Source organism: Acinonyx jubatus, chromosome E1 (assembly GCF_027475565.1).
Source record: "Acinonyx jubatus isolate Ajub_Pintada_27869175 chromosome E1, VMU_Ajub_asm_v1.0, whole genome shotgun sequence".
Taxonomy (NCBI): Eukaryota; Metazoa; Chordata; class Mammalia; order Carnivora; family Felidae; genus Acinonyx; species Acinonyx jubatus.
In genome coordinates this window covers 43,663,008-43,676,960 of record NC_069397.1, presented here as the reverse complement: position 1 = coordinate 43,676,960, position 13,953 = coordinate 43,663,008, and the positions used below count along the sequence as shown (strand labels likewise).

Genomic DNA, 13,953 nt, shown 5'->3' with positions numbered 1-13,953 from the left:
GGTATGGCTTAGGAATGATTTATTACAAGCAAGAAAAATTCAGCCTTGCAGAAATGCATTTCCAGAAAGCACTTGATATCAACCCTCAAAGTTCAGTTTTACTTTGCCACATTGGAGTAGTAAGTAGCTTTCTAAATATTTTTCAGTTAATCTCCCTTTTGAAATGTGTTGGTTATTGACTTAATCGCTGTGGTGAGAATTAGGACTTTGTTATTTTTTTTCATATTCCTGGAACAATATCATGGATTATTTTAGAGCCAAAAATATCACCTTTTTCCTTGGCATAAAGAGAAACCACTGGAGTACCCTCATTCCTTGGGCAAGTCCATTTCTCTGAGCTTTTACTTTATGGATGACAAGTAATACCACCTTGCCTACCTCTTAGGGTTGTTGTAAGACTCACATGAGATACTTCATATTTTGAAAGTACTTTTCCGTATTAATATAGCTCCTAAATTCAGTAATTAATATTTCAAGACAAATGGTTCCCTGTGTTTTAACCTCTGAGTGACATAGGTATGTCAGAACTAATTAATTTTTTTTTTTTTAAGTTTATTCATTTATTTTGAGAGGGAGAAAGCGTGAGTAGGGAAGGGACAGAGAGAATCCCAAGCAGGCCTTGTGCAGTCAGTGCGCAGAGCCCAGTGGGGCAGTTGAACCCTCTAAACTATGAGATTATGACCTGAGCCGAAATGAGGAGTCGGATGCTTAACCAACTGAGCCACCCACGCACCCCAGAACTAATTAAAATTACTTTTTAAAAATTTTTTTAATATTTATATATTTTTTTGAAAGAGAGAGAAAGAACATGAGCAGGGGAGGGGCAGAAAGAGGAAGACACAGAATCTGAATCAGGCTCCAGGCTCTGAGCTGTCAGCATAGATCCCAATGTGGGGCTCAAACCCATGAACTGTGAGATCATGACCTGAGCTGAAATTGGACGCTTAACCGACAGAGCCACCAGGCCCCCCACTAATTAAAATTCTTAAAAGGTGATGTGGATCACCATTTTTTTAAAGAAACTTTTGTTTACTTGTAAAATAAAGTTATCAATTAAATCTTGGTACATTTTATAAAAACAAGAGGTAAGGTTGTAATAAAATAGCAATAGCTTTGTCAGGCAACATACTATTTAACTCTGTGCAATAAAACACTTTGTTCGTGCCACACTTATTCAACATAACTCACAGTTACTACAGACATTTCAGGAAGTTCATGGGACTCCCATAGACTTAGTATTGAAACTGAGACGTTTACAATCATAATATGCCATGGAAACTTGAAAACGTTACTTTTAGCAGGAGATAATGCTCATATTATTTGAATTGCTTCTAGCTGCTAAACAGCTGGATTACAAGGACTGAAAGTGAAAAGCATTCTAAAAGCTCATGAACACTATTGTTCACACCTTTCTTCAGAACACACTTAACTTTAAACTTGTTTGACACATTTCATAGATAGCAAGCAACAGCACCCAGTACAAGCCTGAAGATGAAGTGCTGCTATGTAAACACTGCCACCTATTCCCATAAAAGAATTACAGGATATATACTCCAAAGCTGCCCCTTCCCATAATTTCTATTGCATAGATCACATAATACATGTATACACATATGTATATGTATATGCACATACAAAGAACATATTAAGATGGGGACGCCTGGGTGGCTCAGTCAGTTAAGTGTCTCACTCTTGATCTCGGCTCAGGTCATGATCTCACAGTTAGTGGGTTCGAGCCCCACTTTGGGCTCTGTGCCAACAGCAGGGAGCCTGCTTGGGATTCTCTCTCTGCACCCGCCCCTGATCGCAAGTGCTCTCTCACTCAAAAAGAAAAAGAAAAAGGACTGCATTAAGACGACAGTGAAGTGTAATCACAGAGCAATTTATAGGCTGAATGTTTTGGGTTTTTTTTACACGTTGCATGATGGAAGATTTTAGTATTTTACAGTCGTTTAGTAGGCATTCTATCCACTGCACTTTTTGAAATTTGAAAGATATTGAAATAAATTTTTTCCAACATTTTGGTAACAGGCAGCATTCCCCAAAATACTTGTACCCTCTGTCTACATGACCTGTTTGATCTGGTAACAACTGACCACAAAAACTGACTCAGTGGACTAAATAGAAAAATGATGAAGGCAAAGATTACCAATTTGATGAACTCAGCACAGAGATTTCAAATAACTTAGCAGGTCGGGAGTTGGTCAGTTGTCTAAAAAAAGTCATACCCAGTTAGTTTGGTGCTGCAGGTAGAAGAGCACATGGTGGAAAATAGCAAGTGTTGGCTCGCTGGGTGACACTTGTTGGAAAGGTGCAGTATCTGGTGGAATGGAGAGGAGTGGCCTCATCCTGGCTACGGGACTGAAAGTTGTGTTCACTGCACTTGTCTTCTGTACGCACAGTTCGAAGCCCTAAGGGAGTCCGGCTTTTACTATCTTTCTTTAAAAAAAAAAAAAAGGTCAAAAAATTCATAATAGGCTATGATACTAGCCCTAACACATACCTGTCAATGTTACAGATATTGTCATAGAAAGATACCTTTTTTTTTTTTAAACGTTTATTTATTTTTGAGAGCGGGAGAGAGAGACAGAGCACCAGCAGGGGAGGAGCAGAAGAGAGAGACGGAGACACAGAATTTGAAGCAGGCTCCAGAATCTGAGCTGTCAGCATAGAGCCTGACACAGGGCTCAAACTAATAAACTGTGAGATCATGACCTGACCCAAAGTCTGATGCCTAACTGACTGAGCCACCCAGGCGCCTCAAAAGATATCTTTCAAAAATCAGAACAGAGACTTAATTTTTTTAATCATAAGATTTGTACAATGTTTCTAGGATAGGATATTAAAAATGATTCAAATCCATGCATGATGGTAGATAATATTTCCAATTATTCCACTGAGTCCGTTTTTGGATCACCATTTTTATGGGTGATAAGTTGTACGTTGATAGGAGAAAAAGTCTGTTTGCTTTCTGAAATCTCGTAGTAGTTTCTCTGTAAGCATGGTACCAGAAGTTTTTGTTCTTGCCTCTTACCCAGCTCCTTCCTCTTTCCCTCCTCTGCCCTTCTCTTTCTCTCAGCAAGCTTGGCTTTTGTGGGAATGGACGTACAATGTGAGGAAATTATGTTAGTTTGAGATTTCACTGTTCATTTTGGGAGAAGAACTGATTGGCTCAGTACATTAAGCTTCTGACTTCAGCTCAGGTCATGAACTAACCGTTCGTGAGTTTGAGCCCCGCCTCAGGCTCTGTGCTGACAGCTCAGAGCCTGGAGCCTGCTTTGCATTCATTCATTCTCATTCTCTCTCTCTCTCTCTCTCTCTCTCTCTCTCTCTCTCTCTCTGTCTATCTCTCTCCGCCCCTCCCCTGCTTATGCTCTGTCTCTCAAAAATAAATAAACAACAACAAAAAAAGCAAAGCCCAATATTTAGAGGACCATAATAAACCTATTGAAATGTGAGTATTATTTAGCTAAATAGTACAGATTTTCTTGTGAAGGGAAAACCAGGGTTTTCCTTGTCTTTTAGACTTAAAAATAACTGAATATCTGCTCTACAGATAGAATTATCAGTATGGATTATCATTATGGATAATGGTGGATTGGGTGTCAGAGGACCTGGGTTCTGATCCCAGAGCAAAGTATTTAACATTCTGGGGTTCAGTATTCTCATCGTGAAAGTGAAGCAGTTGAACTAGATAGAATTCAAAGAGACTTTAGAGATACTCCATTAATAGTCAGGTATTCAATTATTGAGTCCACCTAACCCTGTGGAAAATCCAGTTAGACCATTCATCTTTAGTAGTTTTATTATCTTTTTGTTGTTGTTGTTGCTGTTAAAGTAATCTCTATGTGAGGCTCAAATTCACAACTCCAAGATCAAGAGCCACATGCTCTACCAACTTAGCCAGCCAGATGCCCCAGTGATTTTACTATTTCTATGTTGGTTTTGAGTGACAGTATTTGGTTCTCACCTTTCTCCATAAATATCAAAAGGAAACATTAATGTGATCTTTACTTCTTACAGGTTCAGCATGCACTGAAAAAATCTGAGAAGGCTTTGGATACCCTAAACAAAGCCATTGTTATTGATCCCAAGAACCCTCTATGCAAATTTCACAGAGCCTCAGTTTTATTTGCAAATGAAAAATATAAGGTAAGATACATATTTTAATGGTTTTCAGCATTTTATTGCTTAAGTTTTGCCCCTTCTTTTAATAAACCAAAATTTATTTATAGTTTTCGTCTCTGATAGTTTATTTTCCCGTTTTCAAAAGCTATTTATTTTCTTTTGTGATTCTTATTTTTTCATGAAATACTGATATGCAGGATGAGTGTGTGGCTATTTAGGAATATGTCATTATCCCTTGTAAAGATTCTGTATATAGAACGGCAGTTTTTCCATCAGGGGGTTATCTTAAAGGTGAGACCTAAACCATCCCCTAAGACCAATATATCTGAGCAGGTGACAGATGAATGTTTGTGCATAATCCAACAAATATGTACTGAGTACCTGCCTATTCCATGTCAGGGACTAGGGATAAAGGGGCAAAGGCAAAGCAATCACATTTCCTACCTTTGAAGAGCTCACCAGCTAGCACCCTTCCAGAGGGACAATAGACATTAATCAAATAATCACAAAAAAAGTGCATGCTGAATACATAAAGGAAAAGTATAGTGAGTTATAAAAGCTTAGAACAAGGCTACTTGATCTAGTCTGATGTGTTTCTGTCTTTAGTTCTCACTCTGTTTTCCCAATTACGCAGCTGTAGCCTGAAAAAAATACATACATACATATACTGAGAAAAGAAGAGAAGGAAAATTGAGAAAGAGAAAAGAGGCATAAAGTGACATGGGTTTTTTTTGTTATCATTTCTGAATCACAAACCATGACTCCAAAGTGTTGATTGAAAGTTCAGTTTACTTTTTTAATAAATTTAGGCTCTTCTTTCTAAAAAGAGTAAAAACTTACCAAAGAAACAAAAAACCCAAAGTTAAGTGCACAGAAAATGTTGGACCAAATAATCCATTTCAGTAGACTCTCCCAAGAAGTCAGTTCTTCCAGTACACGTTGACATTTGCTGAAATTGAAAAATACAAGACCAATATTAAGCTCTTAACATTTGCAGACTAATAAAGATATATAAGGGATCAGTCATCTAATTTATTCATTGTCATTTATTCAGTGATTTCCACTAATCTTACTCTGTTTTTCTTTATCAAAGAAGTGGATGTCTAGTCCTTAGTGTTTTTGTTCTTTTATAAAAGCTTCTTTTAAATCTAATAAACAACTTTTAGGGACGCCTGGGTGGCTCAGTTGGTTAAGCACCCAACTCTTTGGCTCAGGTCACGATCTCACTGTCATAAGATCAAACCGGTGTCAGGCTCTGCGCTGGGCATAGACCTTTTGCTTAAGATTCTCTCCCTCGGCCCTCCCCAGCTTGTGCCACGTGCATACACACTCTCCAAAAAAAAAAGGAAAAAGAAAAAAATAGATCTAATAAACACTTTTCAACTTTTAACTTGTTCTTTGAGGTGCTGTAATTGTAATTCATCATTTGTTTTCATGTTTTTGCTTCATTGGACCTCTTTATTTATTTATTTATTTTTAGGTTTATTTGTTTATTTTGAGAGAGAGTGAGCAGGGGAAGGATGGGGGGTGGGTAAGGGGGGAGACTCCCAAGAAGTCTCCGTACTGTCAACACAGCCCCCCACACAGAGCCCAAACACGAACCATGAGAACCATGAGACCGTGACCTGAGCCGAAACCAAGAGTCAGCCACTTAACCAACTGAGCCACCCAGGCACCCTATAACCTCTTTAGATATGGGGTCAGGTTCCTCAGTTGAAGGATTTTATTCAATTATTCTTAAAGGCATTTTAATGCCAACACATCTACCAGATATTATGCCATTTAAGTCAGCCCTGTACTTGCTTCAAGAAGCCCAAGTTCTAATCTTTCCCATTGCTCAAGTTATAATGGTCATAGCCATTTTTGAGTATCAGCTAAATTATAAGACCTACTTTGAAGCACGGTGTATCCAGTATACCTATATTAAAATAATATAAAAAGGGGCATAAGTAAAAGTTACTGATTGCTTCCAAAATGTCTTGGCTCCAAAATGAAAATCCAATGGTGTTAGAGGGCCACCTCAATCTCTCTGTGGCAAAAGCATTGCTAATATCACCCCTTTTAATGTGCTATAAATCTTAAGTCTTTTTAGGGCAAAAATGAGAACTCTGACACTATGTTAGACACTGTTTCTCAATGAGTCTTTGTAATTAGATTATCAAGGTGGGGAGGTATGATAGATGCATGAAATTTTTTATAACAATTACAACACACAGTTAGAAAAGCTGTCCGTTCTGAACCGTGTGTGGTGTAGCAGCGAAGGATTGGAGTGCACTGTTCCGATTAAGATTGCTTTAAAGCAGTGATTCTCAAAGTGTGGTCTGAGAACATCTGGAGGTCCCCAGAAATCCTTTCAAGGAGTAAACAAGGTCAAAATTATCTTCATAATAATATTTAGATGTTATTTGCCTTTTTCACTCTTATTCTCACGAATGTACAGTGGAATTTTCCAAAAGCTACATGACATAATGGATTGAATGCAGAAGCAGATAAGAGAGTGCAGCTATTTTCTATCAACCAGAGATTTGCAAAAATATTAACCAATGCCATTATTCTTACTGACTTATTATTCTGAAAAAGTTATTTTTCATTAAAAAGATATTATCTATGTTAACAAGTAATGGCTTTATTGTTGTTACTTTTAAATTAATGGATAAATATTTTTTAAGCTTTTCAAGTTTTAATTTCTGATATGGTAAGTATTGATAGCTATAGCCCACATTAACAAAAATTCTTCAGGTTCCTCAATAAACGTTAAGAGTATAAAGAGGTCTGGAGACCCAAGAAGTGTGAGAAGTGCTTCTCTGTGGTATTAAAAGTAAGTCCCAGGCTTCCTCATTGTGATACAGGCTTCATCAGTCCCTGTCAGTAATGTCAGACAGGTGTAACAGTGATCGTTAAGTAACTAATATCCATGACCACAGATCTTTTATCTTGAGACTTTATTCCGTGTATATTTTACAATATTTACTAGTATGGAAGGAAAAGAGAACAGTCTACCTCGTAGACTTACCACACGTAGTAAATCTTCCATTCCTAGACAGGCAGATGTGATTCTCAGACCCATTCAGCCCAGCAGTCCTTTGAGTTTATTTCTCGTGGGTTGCCAGCAGTTAGGAACATGTGAAACGTTCAGGCTGCACCAGAGCTCCCTACATACTTGTGTAAAAAACACAGCCTTTTACACAAACACACTGTCCCAAGAGAGTGTGCACGTGCGTTTGTGTGTGTGTGTGCCTTTACTCTCTTCTCAATCCTTTTTATTACAGAAAATGTCACACGTCACTCTAGTATGGTAATGAATCTGTGGAATCTACCACACGGCTACTTTCACGCTGCTTTCCACAAAAATATTGTATATGAACCTTTCATTTTAGATAATGCCAGTAAAAATTTTACAAAAGCCAAGAAATTACATTTGGCCTTAGGTGAAGGGAGGGTGGGATGGGACTGTATTAAACTTTTTTATAACTGGGAAGTAAGATTGGTTCCTTTCCACCCTTTTCAGAGAAATAAAACTAAAGTCTCATACCAATCAACATATAAATCCCCTTATGTTACCTAAATTCTATAATCGTCTGATACATTTGCTAGCCCACTATCTTTGATCACTGTTTTAGTCCTTGTATCTTTGTGGGGGCTTTTTATGAAAGTAATAGGCCTGTTACCAAACAACTCAAATAATATGAAAGTATAAAAAAAATACGAGGTTGAATGTGCCTTATAAGCTGACCCTCCAAGGGAGGAGCATTATTAACAACTCAGAACACACTTCTCTAGATCTTTTTCTCATCATGTACATATTTTTAATTGTAACAAAGTAGGCTTACACTACTGTGGTAGGCAGAGTATTGACCCCTCGAGGATGTCCAGGCCCTAATCCTTGGTTCCTGTGACTATGTTACCTTACACGGCAGAAGAAACTTTGCAGATGTGATTAAGGATGTGGACCTTGAGTTGGGGAGAGTATCCTGTCTTATTCAGGTGGGCCCAGTCTAATCACATGGATCTTAAAGATCACATGGAGGATCTTTGCCAGCTGTGGTCAGAACCAGCGTGAGAAGGCTACAAGCCAAAAAATGTGGGCAGCCTTTAAAAAGTCTGGGAAGAAAGGCAGGGAAACAGATAACCCTCAGAAAGGAAGACACCTTGATTTTAGCCCAGTGTGATTCAAATTGCATTTCTAATGCACAGACTATAAGATAAAAAAATTTGTTTTATTTGCCATCAAAATTGTGGTAATTTGTTATGACAAAATAAGAAGCTAATACAACTACACATATTCTGTAATTTGCTTTTTCTTCCACTTTAACATTTCTGTGGATAGATATTTGGTATTTATCTTTTTTTTTTTTTTTAACCTGACTTACTTTGGATTTTGTTTTACTACAAAGAGGTATGTATAGAGAAGAAAAGTAGATAATCTCTATGGACATTAAAGAGAAATAAAGTATATTTATTTTAGAAAATTCAAAAAATTGAGAAAGCTACCATGTTAAAAATAGAAAGTCTTCCCCTTTACCTCAGTCATCCCCTCTCCAAAGGTAAGCCACCTTTACCTTGATTAGGGGCATATAGGTATTGATTTCTGCCAGAAAAAAAAGGAAACATATATGTGCTCACGTAAGTGTATTTATAAAGTGCTTATGAGAATACCCACATAACTATTTGTATATGTGTCATATATATGTTTTGTTGCAAAAGAAATAGTATTGCACATACTTTATTGTATCTTTTTTTTTTTTTTTGTTAGCATAGAGTTGAGTACCTACAGATCTAGTGTTCCATAGAGGATGGACCATAATTTATTTTAACTAGGCTATGATTAGACACACCTTCATTGCTTCTAATGATTTGCAGTAACATGTTGAATGGGATGTTCTTACAAAGATGGTTTAATGAACTTTTTTGAATATGTCCCTGGGATAAATTCCTAGCAGCAGGATTGCTGAATTAATGGTTACATGCAGTTTTTAACATAATAGGTAATGCTAAATAGAGTTCACAAACAGGCTTTGCAACAGGTCACATTTCCACCTTCAGTGATGAAAATGCCTCATTCCCCTCAGTCATAGTAACTTTATATATCAAAGTTTATTTTTATTTTTGTCCGTTTGCTTAGGTGAAAAGCAGACAGTATCTCAATTGGGGACCCAGTTTTATTTTTGATCATCATGTCTTTCTTTTAAATACAAATCTTATTTCTCTATCTTTTCTCTCAATTTCCCCAACCCCTTTAGCGATGGTCAAAAGATTTGTAGACAATTTTGACTTAATTCAGAGGGTTAAATTTTAGACTCTTCATCATTAGTTAAAATAGCAGGTTGGTATTCAAAGCTTGGTGCTTGCATCAGGGAGAAGGTCTATGAACAGAATTTCGGAATTATTTTGTTCTGCAACTTAGTTTCCAAAGCTCTTACACACACAGTGTAATGGAGCATTGTTATTTTATATAAAACGGTGACCAAAGCAAGTATTGTCACCACCTGTGTGTGTGTGTTCTCAGTGTACTCTGGTGAATTCCTGCCATTTCTTAGTCTCTGTTGTCGTAAGTATTTTTCATGCATTTTATTTCATGACAAGAATTAATGCAATAAGGAAGTGCATTGATAAAGATCTAGTAAGCTTTAGTTAAGATGATTTGGGAAATCAAATAATACTTGCTTAGTTAGAACTTTGTAAAATTTTGCTACTCTGTTTTTCTTTGCTTTTTTCAGTCTGCTTTACAAGAACTTGAAGAATTGAAACAAATTGTTCCCAAAGAATCCCTCGTTTACTTCTTAATAGGAAAGGTAAAGATTGGGGCCAAGGTCCTAAACTGTGACTTTTATAACAAACATTAACTTCTGAAGGAGAAATATTATACATATTATGCAACATCTCTTGAGCAAATTCAACTAGATCTCTGAACTAAATGCTCTGGGAATGAAGAACAGAGTTAGTTATAAGATCTAAGAAGATGATATCCTGATGAAGGAATAAGAACATACACCGTATATCCTAACCATACTATGGTTTTGGAAGTATATTAGCACTTGCAGCCAGTGGCCATGAGTTCATAACTGAGACTATATCTTGGAAAGCTCTTAGCTTCCAATTATCCATAAAATATGTAGGCATCCCCCCCAAAAAGTAAATTAATGGCTGGTGTTGTCTTAATTAGAAGAAACGACTCCCGAGATTTCCAAAGCCAGACTAGTAAGGACTTTACAGACTGGGCCCCTAAATGCCAACTGGTTAAGGAGGCTGAGAACGGTGGACAGGTGTTCGGAGTTGATATAACAACATTTGAAATCAGTGTAAATGAATTGCTAATCAAGCAGCTTATAGTCCGTTTCTTTCAATTGTCATTGATCCAATCAGAATGTGATTTATTGGAAGCTCACTACTGGAGAGACAGAGACAAGGAATTCTGAAAATATCTGATTATATCAAAAGTAACTCAAAAGTTAGTCTGAGTTCTTCTGTAGGATGAAAATGACCTACTCATCAGAATGGGTTTACAGCATGTAAATTAGAAGCCTATTTAAATTGTTAATGTTTAGGATTTTATAATTGAAGTTCACAACTTAATGAAAAATGTAGTGCTGCTGTTTATTTTTAGGTTTACAAGAAGTTAGGTCAAACGCACCTCGCCCTGATGAATTTCTCTTGGGCTATGGATTTAGATCCTAAAGGAGCCAATAACCAGATTAAAGAGGCAATTGACAAGCGCTACCTTCCAGATGATGAGGAGCCAATAACCCAAGAAGAACAAATCAGTGAGTACCATCCATATGAATTAGATTTCTAAGTGTATCAAACCAGAGGGCTAGTAAAACATCAACTCAGAGTTAGGCAGAGCAGTACAGATATTTCTTTATGACACAGAGTAAACATTTTTTCAAGTATTGAGTATTCAGAAAGCTACCTTTTGCATAAGAATTTGTGGGCTGCTTTTTAATTTCCCTTTTTTTTTTTTTTTAACTTTATTTGAGAGAGAGAGAGAGAGAACAAGTTGGGGAGGGGCAGAGAGAGAGGGAGAATCCCAAGCAGATTCCACGCTCCATGCTGAGCCCAACATGGGGCTCAGTCTCGTGACCCTGAGATCATGACCTAAGCCAAAATCAAGAGGCGGACGCTTAACCAACTGAGCCACCCAGGCACCCCTAATTTGTTTTTCTAACCATGGTATATTCTTTATACCAAATGGAATTTTAGGGAAATTAAATTATGGCAATATATTAACAAAGTGCATGTGGAGTCAGGTAACTAGTCTCGGTTTTGAACCTAATTTGCTGTGTGACTTTAACAAATCCTTTGCAAATTTTTACCTGGACCTCAGTTTAAGTTTAAATATGTAACTAATGCCTGCCTGCCTTATCTGCTTCATAGGAATTCAGAGTGGGATGGGCAGGATGATAGATGTGACAATATGTTGAAGACATTATAAGTGATAAGTAAATGAATAATAAATTTGTGCACATTTTTAAAAATATATTTAATTTTTTTTTAACATTTATTTAGTTTTGAAAGGCAGAGCACTAACGTGGAAGGGGGCACCGAGAGGGAATCCGAAACAGGCTTCATGCTCTGAGCTGAGCACAGAGCCCAACTCGGGGCTTGAACTCATGAACCTTGAGATCATGACCTGAGCCGACGTCAGATGCTTAACCGACTAAGCCACCCAGGGGCCCCAGTTTTGCACTTTTAAAGTATTGACAGATCTGCAGTAACTATTCAAATTCTATGAAGCTCTGGCAAATTCACAATCCAAAAATATGGCTTATATGTATTAATTGAAGGGTCAAGAGGAAGGAACACAGTTTAAGGCAGTAGTAAATACTCTATCCCTAAATTGAGTATATATCTTAAAATAAGTAGTGAGAACTAAGTCCTCATATAATAGTATTTTTTTAGGGCCACCTGGGTGGCTCAGTCGGTTAGGCGTCTGACCCTTAGTTTTGACTCAGGTCATGATCTCATGGTTCACGAGATTGAGCCCTGCGTCAGGCTCTGCACTAACGGCACAGAGCCTGGTTGGGATTCTCTCTCTCCCCCTCTCTCTTTCTGCCCCTCCCTCACTCATGCACATGTGCTCTCTCTCAAGTAAATAAATACTTTTTTTAAAAAAATAGTATTTTTTAGTAAGAGAATTGAGAAACTTCTGATGAGGCAAACTAAGATGGTTTTTTCCAGAAAACTTGGCAAAAGGCTGTAATTAAAATTACAATTCCTATAATCCCAATAACCCTTTTTGAACTGAGGGTTATATTCTATATTTCTGTGCACTAGCAGGGACTATTCCCAGAGTGGAGTCAACAGTTGGAGGGAATGACAGTCTTTTTTTAATGTCATGGAGAACTAGTTCTAATTCCTAGTGTTGGAATAAGGAATTTATTAGGGAGAGGTAGCTTTGTTAAAACTCTTAAAGGTTAAATGCAGTAAACCAGTCTTGTCAGACATGCTGTAAAATAAGGAATCTGAATTGCATTTGATTGAAGGATGTCAGGATTTTAAGGGCCTGAATTTAAGATCTCATCTCTACGTAGAATAGTCTCCCTTGTTTTCATGAACCAACAAGAAATATTCATCAGACACCTTACTGTAGACTTTTGTTTTATTTTTAAAGTGGGAACAGATGAATCCCAGGAGAGCAGCATGACAGACGCAGACGACACACAACTTCATGCAGCTGAAAGTGATGAGTTTTAACTTCCGGAAACCAGACTTTTGCAACTGGATGTGTGATTAGTGCTGACATGTTTCTTGTCCCTCCATATACTGAGTCTTCACTCTTGAGCCGGCAGTGTCATCATCCATCACTTAGACAATGAGTGTGCCACTTTCATTGGACCCTGACTGTACACAGAATGAAAGGCAGTGCAATATTTAGCTGCTAACAAGACTGGCTCTTTCACCAGTACGAATGACAATTTAGGGGGGTAAGATGGGGAACTTTCTTTTCTTTTCTTTTTTTTTTTTTTTTCTTTAATCTCCCTTTGTTGAAAGCTATCATGGAAGGAAGAGTTAACGTTTTATCTTGAAGGAACCGTTAGGTATGGAAAATAGTGATGAACCAGAATTTTTTGGTCGTTTTCCAAAAATTTGTTTTCATTTGGTTCTGTTCCTGATTAACAGAGTGACTGACCTTCATTTCTAGGTTCTTCAAGAATGGTGTTAGCAAGTGCCAGATGGAACAATAAAAGACATTGCCTATAACAGAGTAACTTGATTGCCAAGGAATGTAAATTACCTTAAACTTGCAGTGTCTCCCATAAACAAATGTAATGGGCATATTGGGACTCATGTGTAGGAATCAACTATCCCTCCATACAGTGTACACTTATTCTTGGCAAGAATGCTTTAATGTCTAACCAAGAATTTTAATTTATTCATCTTGCTTCAAAGTGTTGATCATTGTCTTGGTATTGCAAACTTTCAAGTTGTTCCCTTACCATTTTGCCTCTTCTCTTTGAGCTCTGTGGGATCACCTTAAACATTCAGAGATGATAGAGTGTTTGCCCACTGAAAAGCCAAAACAAGGCCCTTAATAACCATTTATGTTCACCATAAGAATCAAAATGAGAACACTAAAGTGGAGAGACTTAAAAGAGATCATGATAGCAAAGCCTTAATACAATCAAAATTGTACCATGACCTTGAATCTATATTTGTTCAAGAAAGTATCCCTTTGACTTTTCTAAGTGTTTAAGCAGGGTACAAGAATGTGTAGTTATCTTTGGTTGAGGTCATTTCCATTCTTTTCAGCTCTCTGCTTCAAATTATTTTCAGTAGTGTGAGTCACCAAAATGTTTACCAAGAGTGATTGGGTTTAGGATATTA

General features: G+C 37.3%; 1 protein-coding gene across 4 annotated transcripts in view; it reads left to right on the top strand.

Annotated features, from left to right (window-relative positions):
• CDC27 (cell division cycle 27) overlaps positions 1-13,329 on the top strand; it is a 67,731-nt gene extending 54,402 nt beyond the window's left edge. For 3 of the 4 annotated variants that reach the window (XM_027052011.2, XM_027052007.2, XM_027052006.2), the window contains 5 exons: positions 2-119; positions 4,024-4,152; positions 9,846-9,920; positions 10,733-10,889; positions 12,740-13,329. In XM_027052011.2, the coding sequence (XP_026907812.1) occupies positions 2-119; positions 4,024-4,152; positions 9,846-9,920; positions 10,733-10,889; positions 12,740-12,822 (562 nt within the window). In that variant the 3' untranslated portion in view covers positions 12,823-13,329. Of the gene's footprint in view, position 1; positions 120-4,023; positions 4,153-9,845; positions 9,921-10,713; positions 10,890-12,739 lie in introns of all 4 variants that reach the window. The other variant, XR_003417770.2, reaches the window with a different exon arrangement.
• Positions 13,330-13,953: the final 624 nt, after the last annotated feature.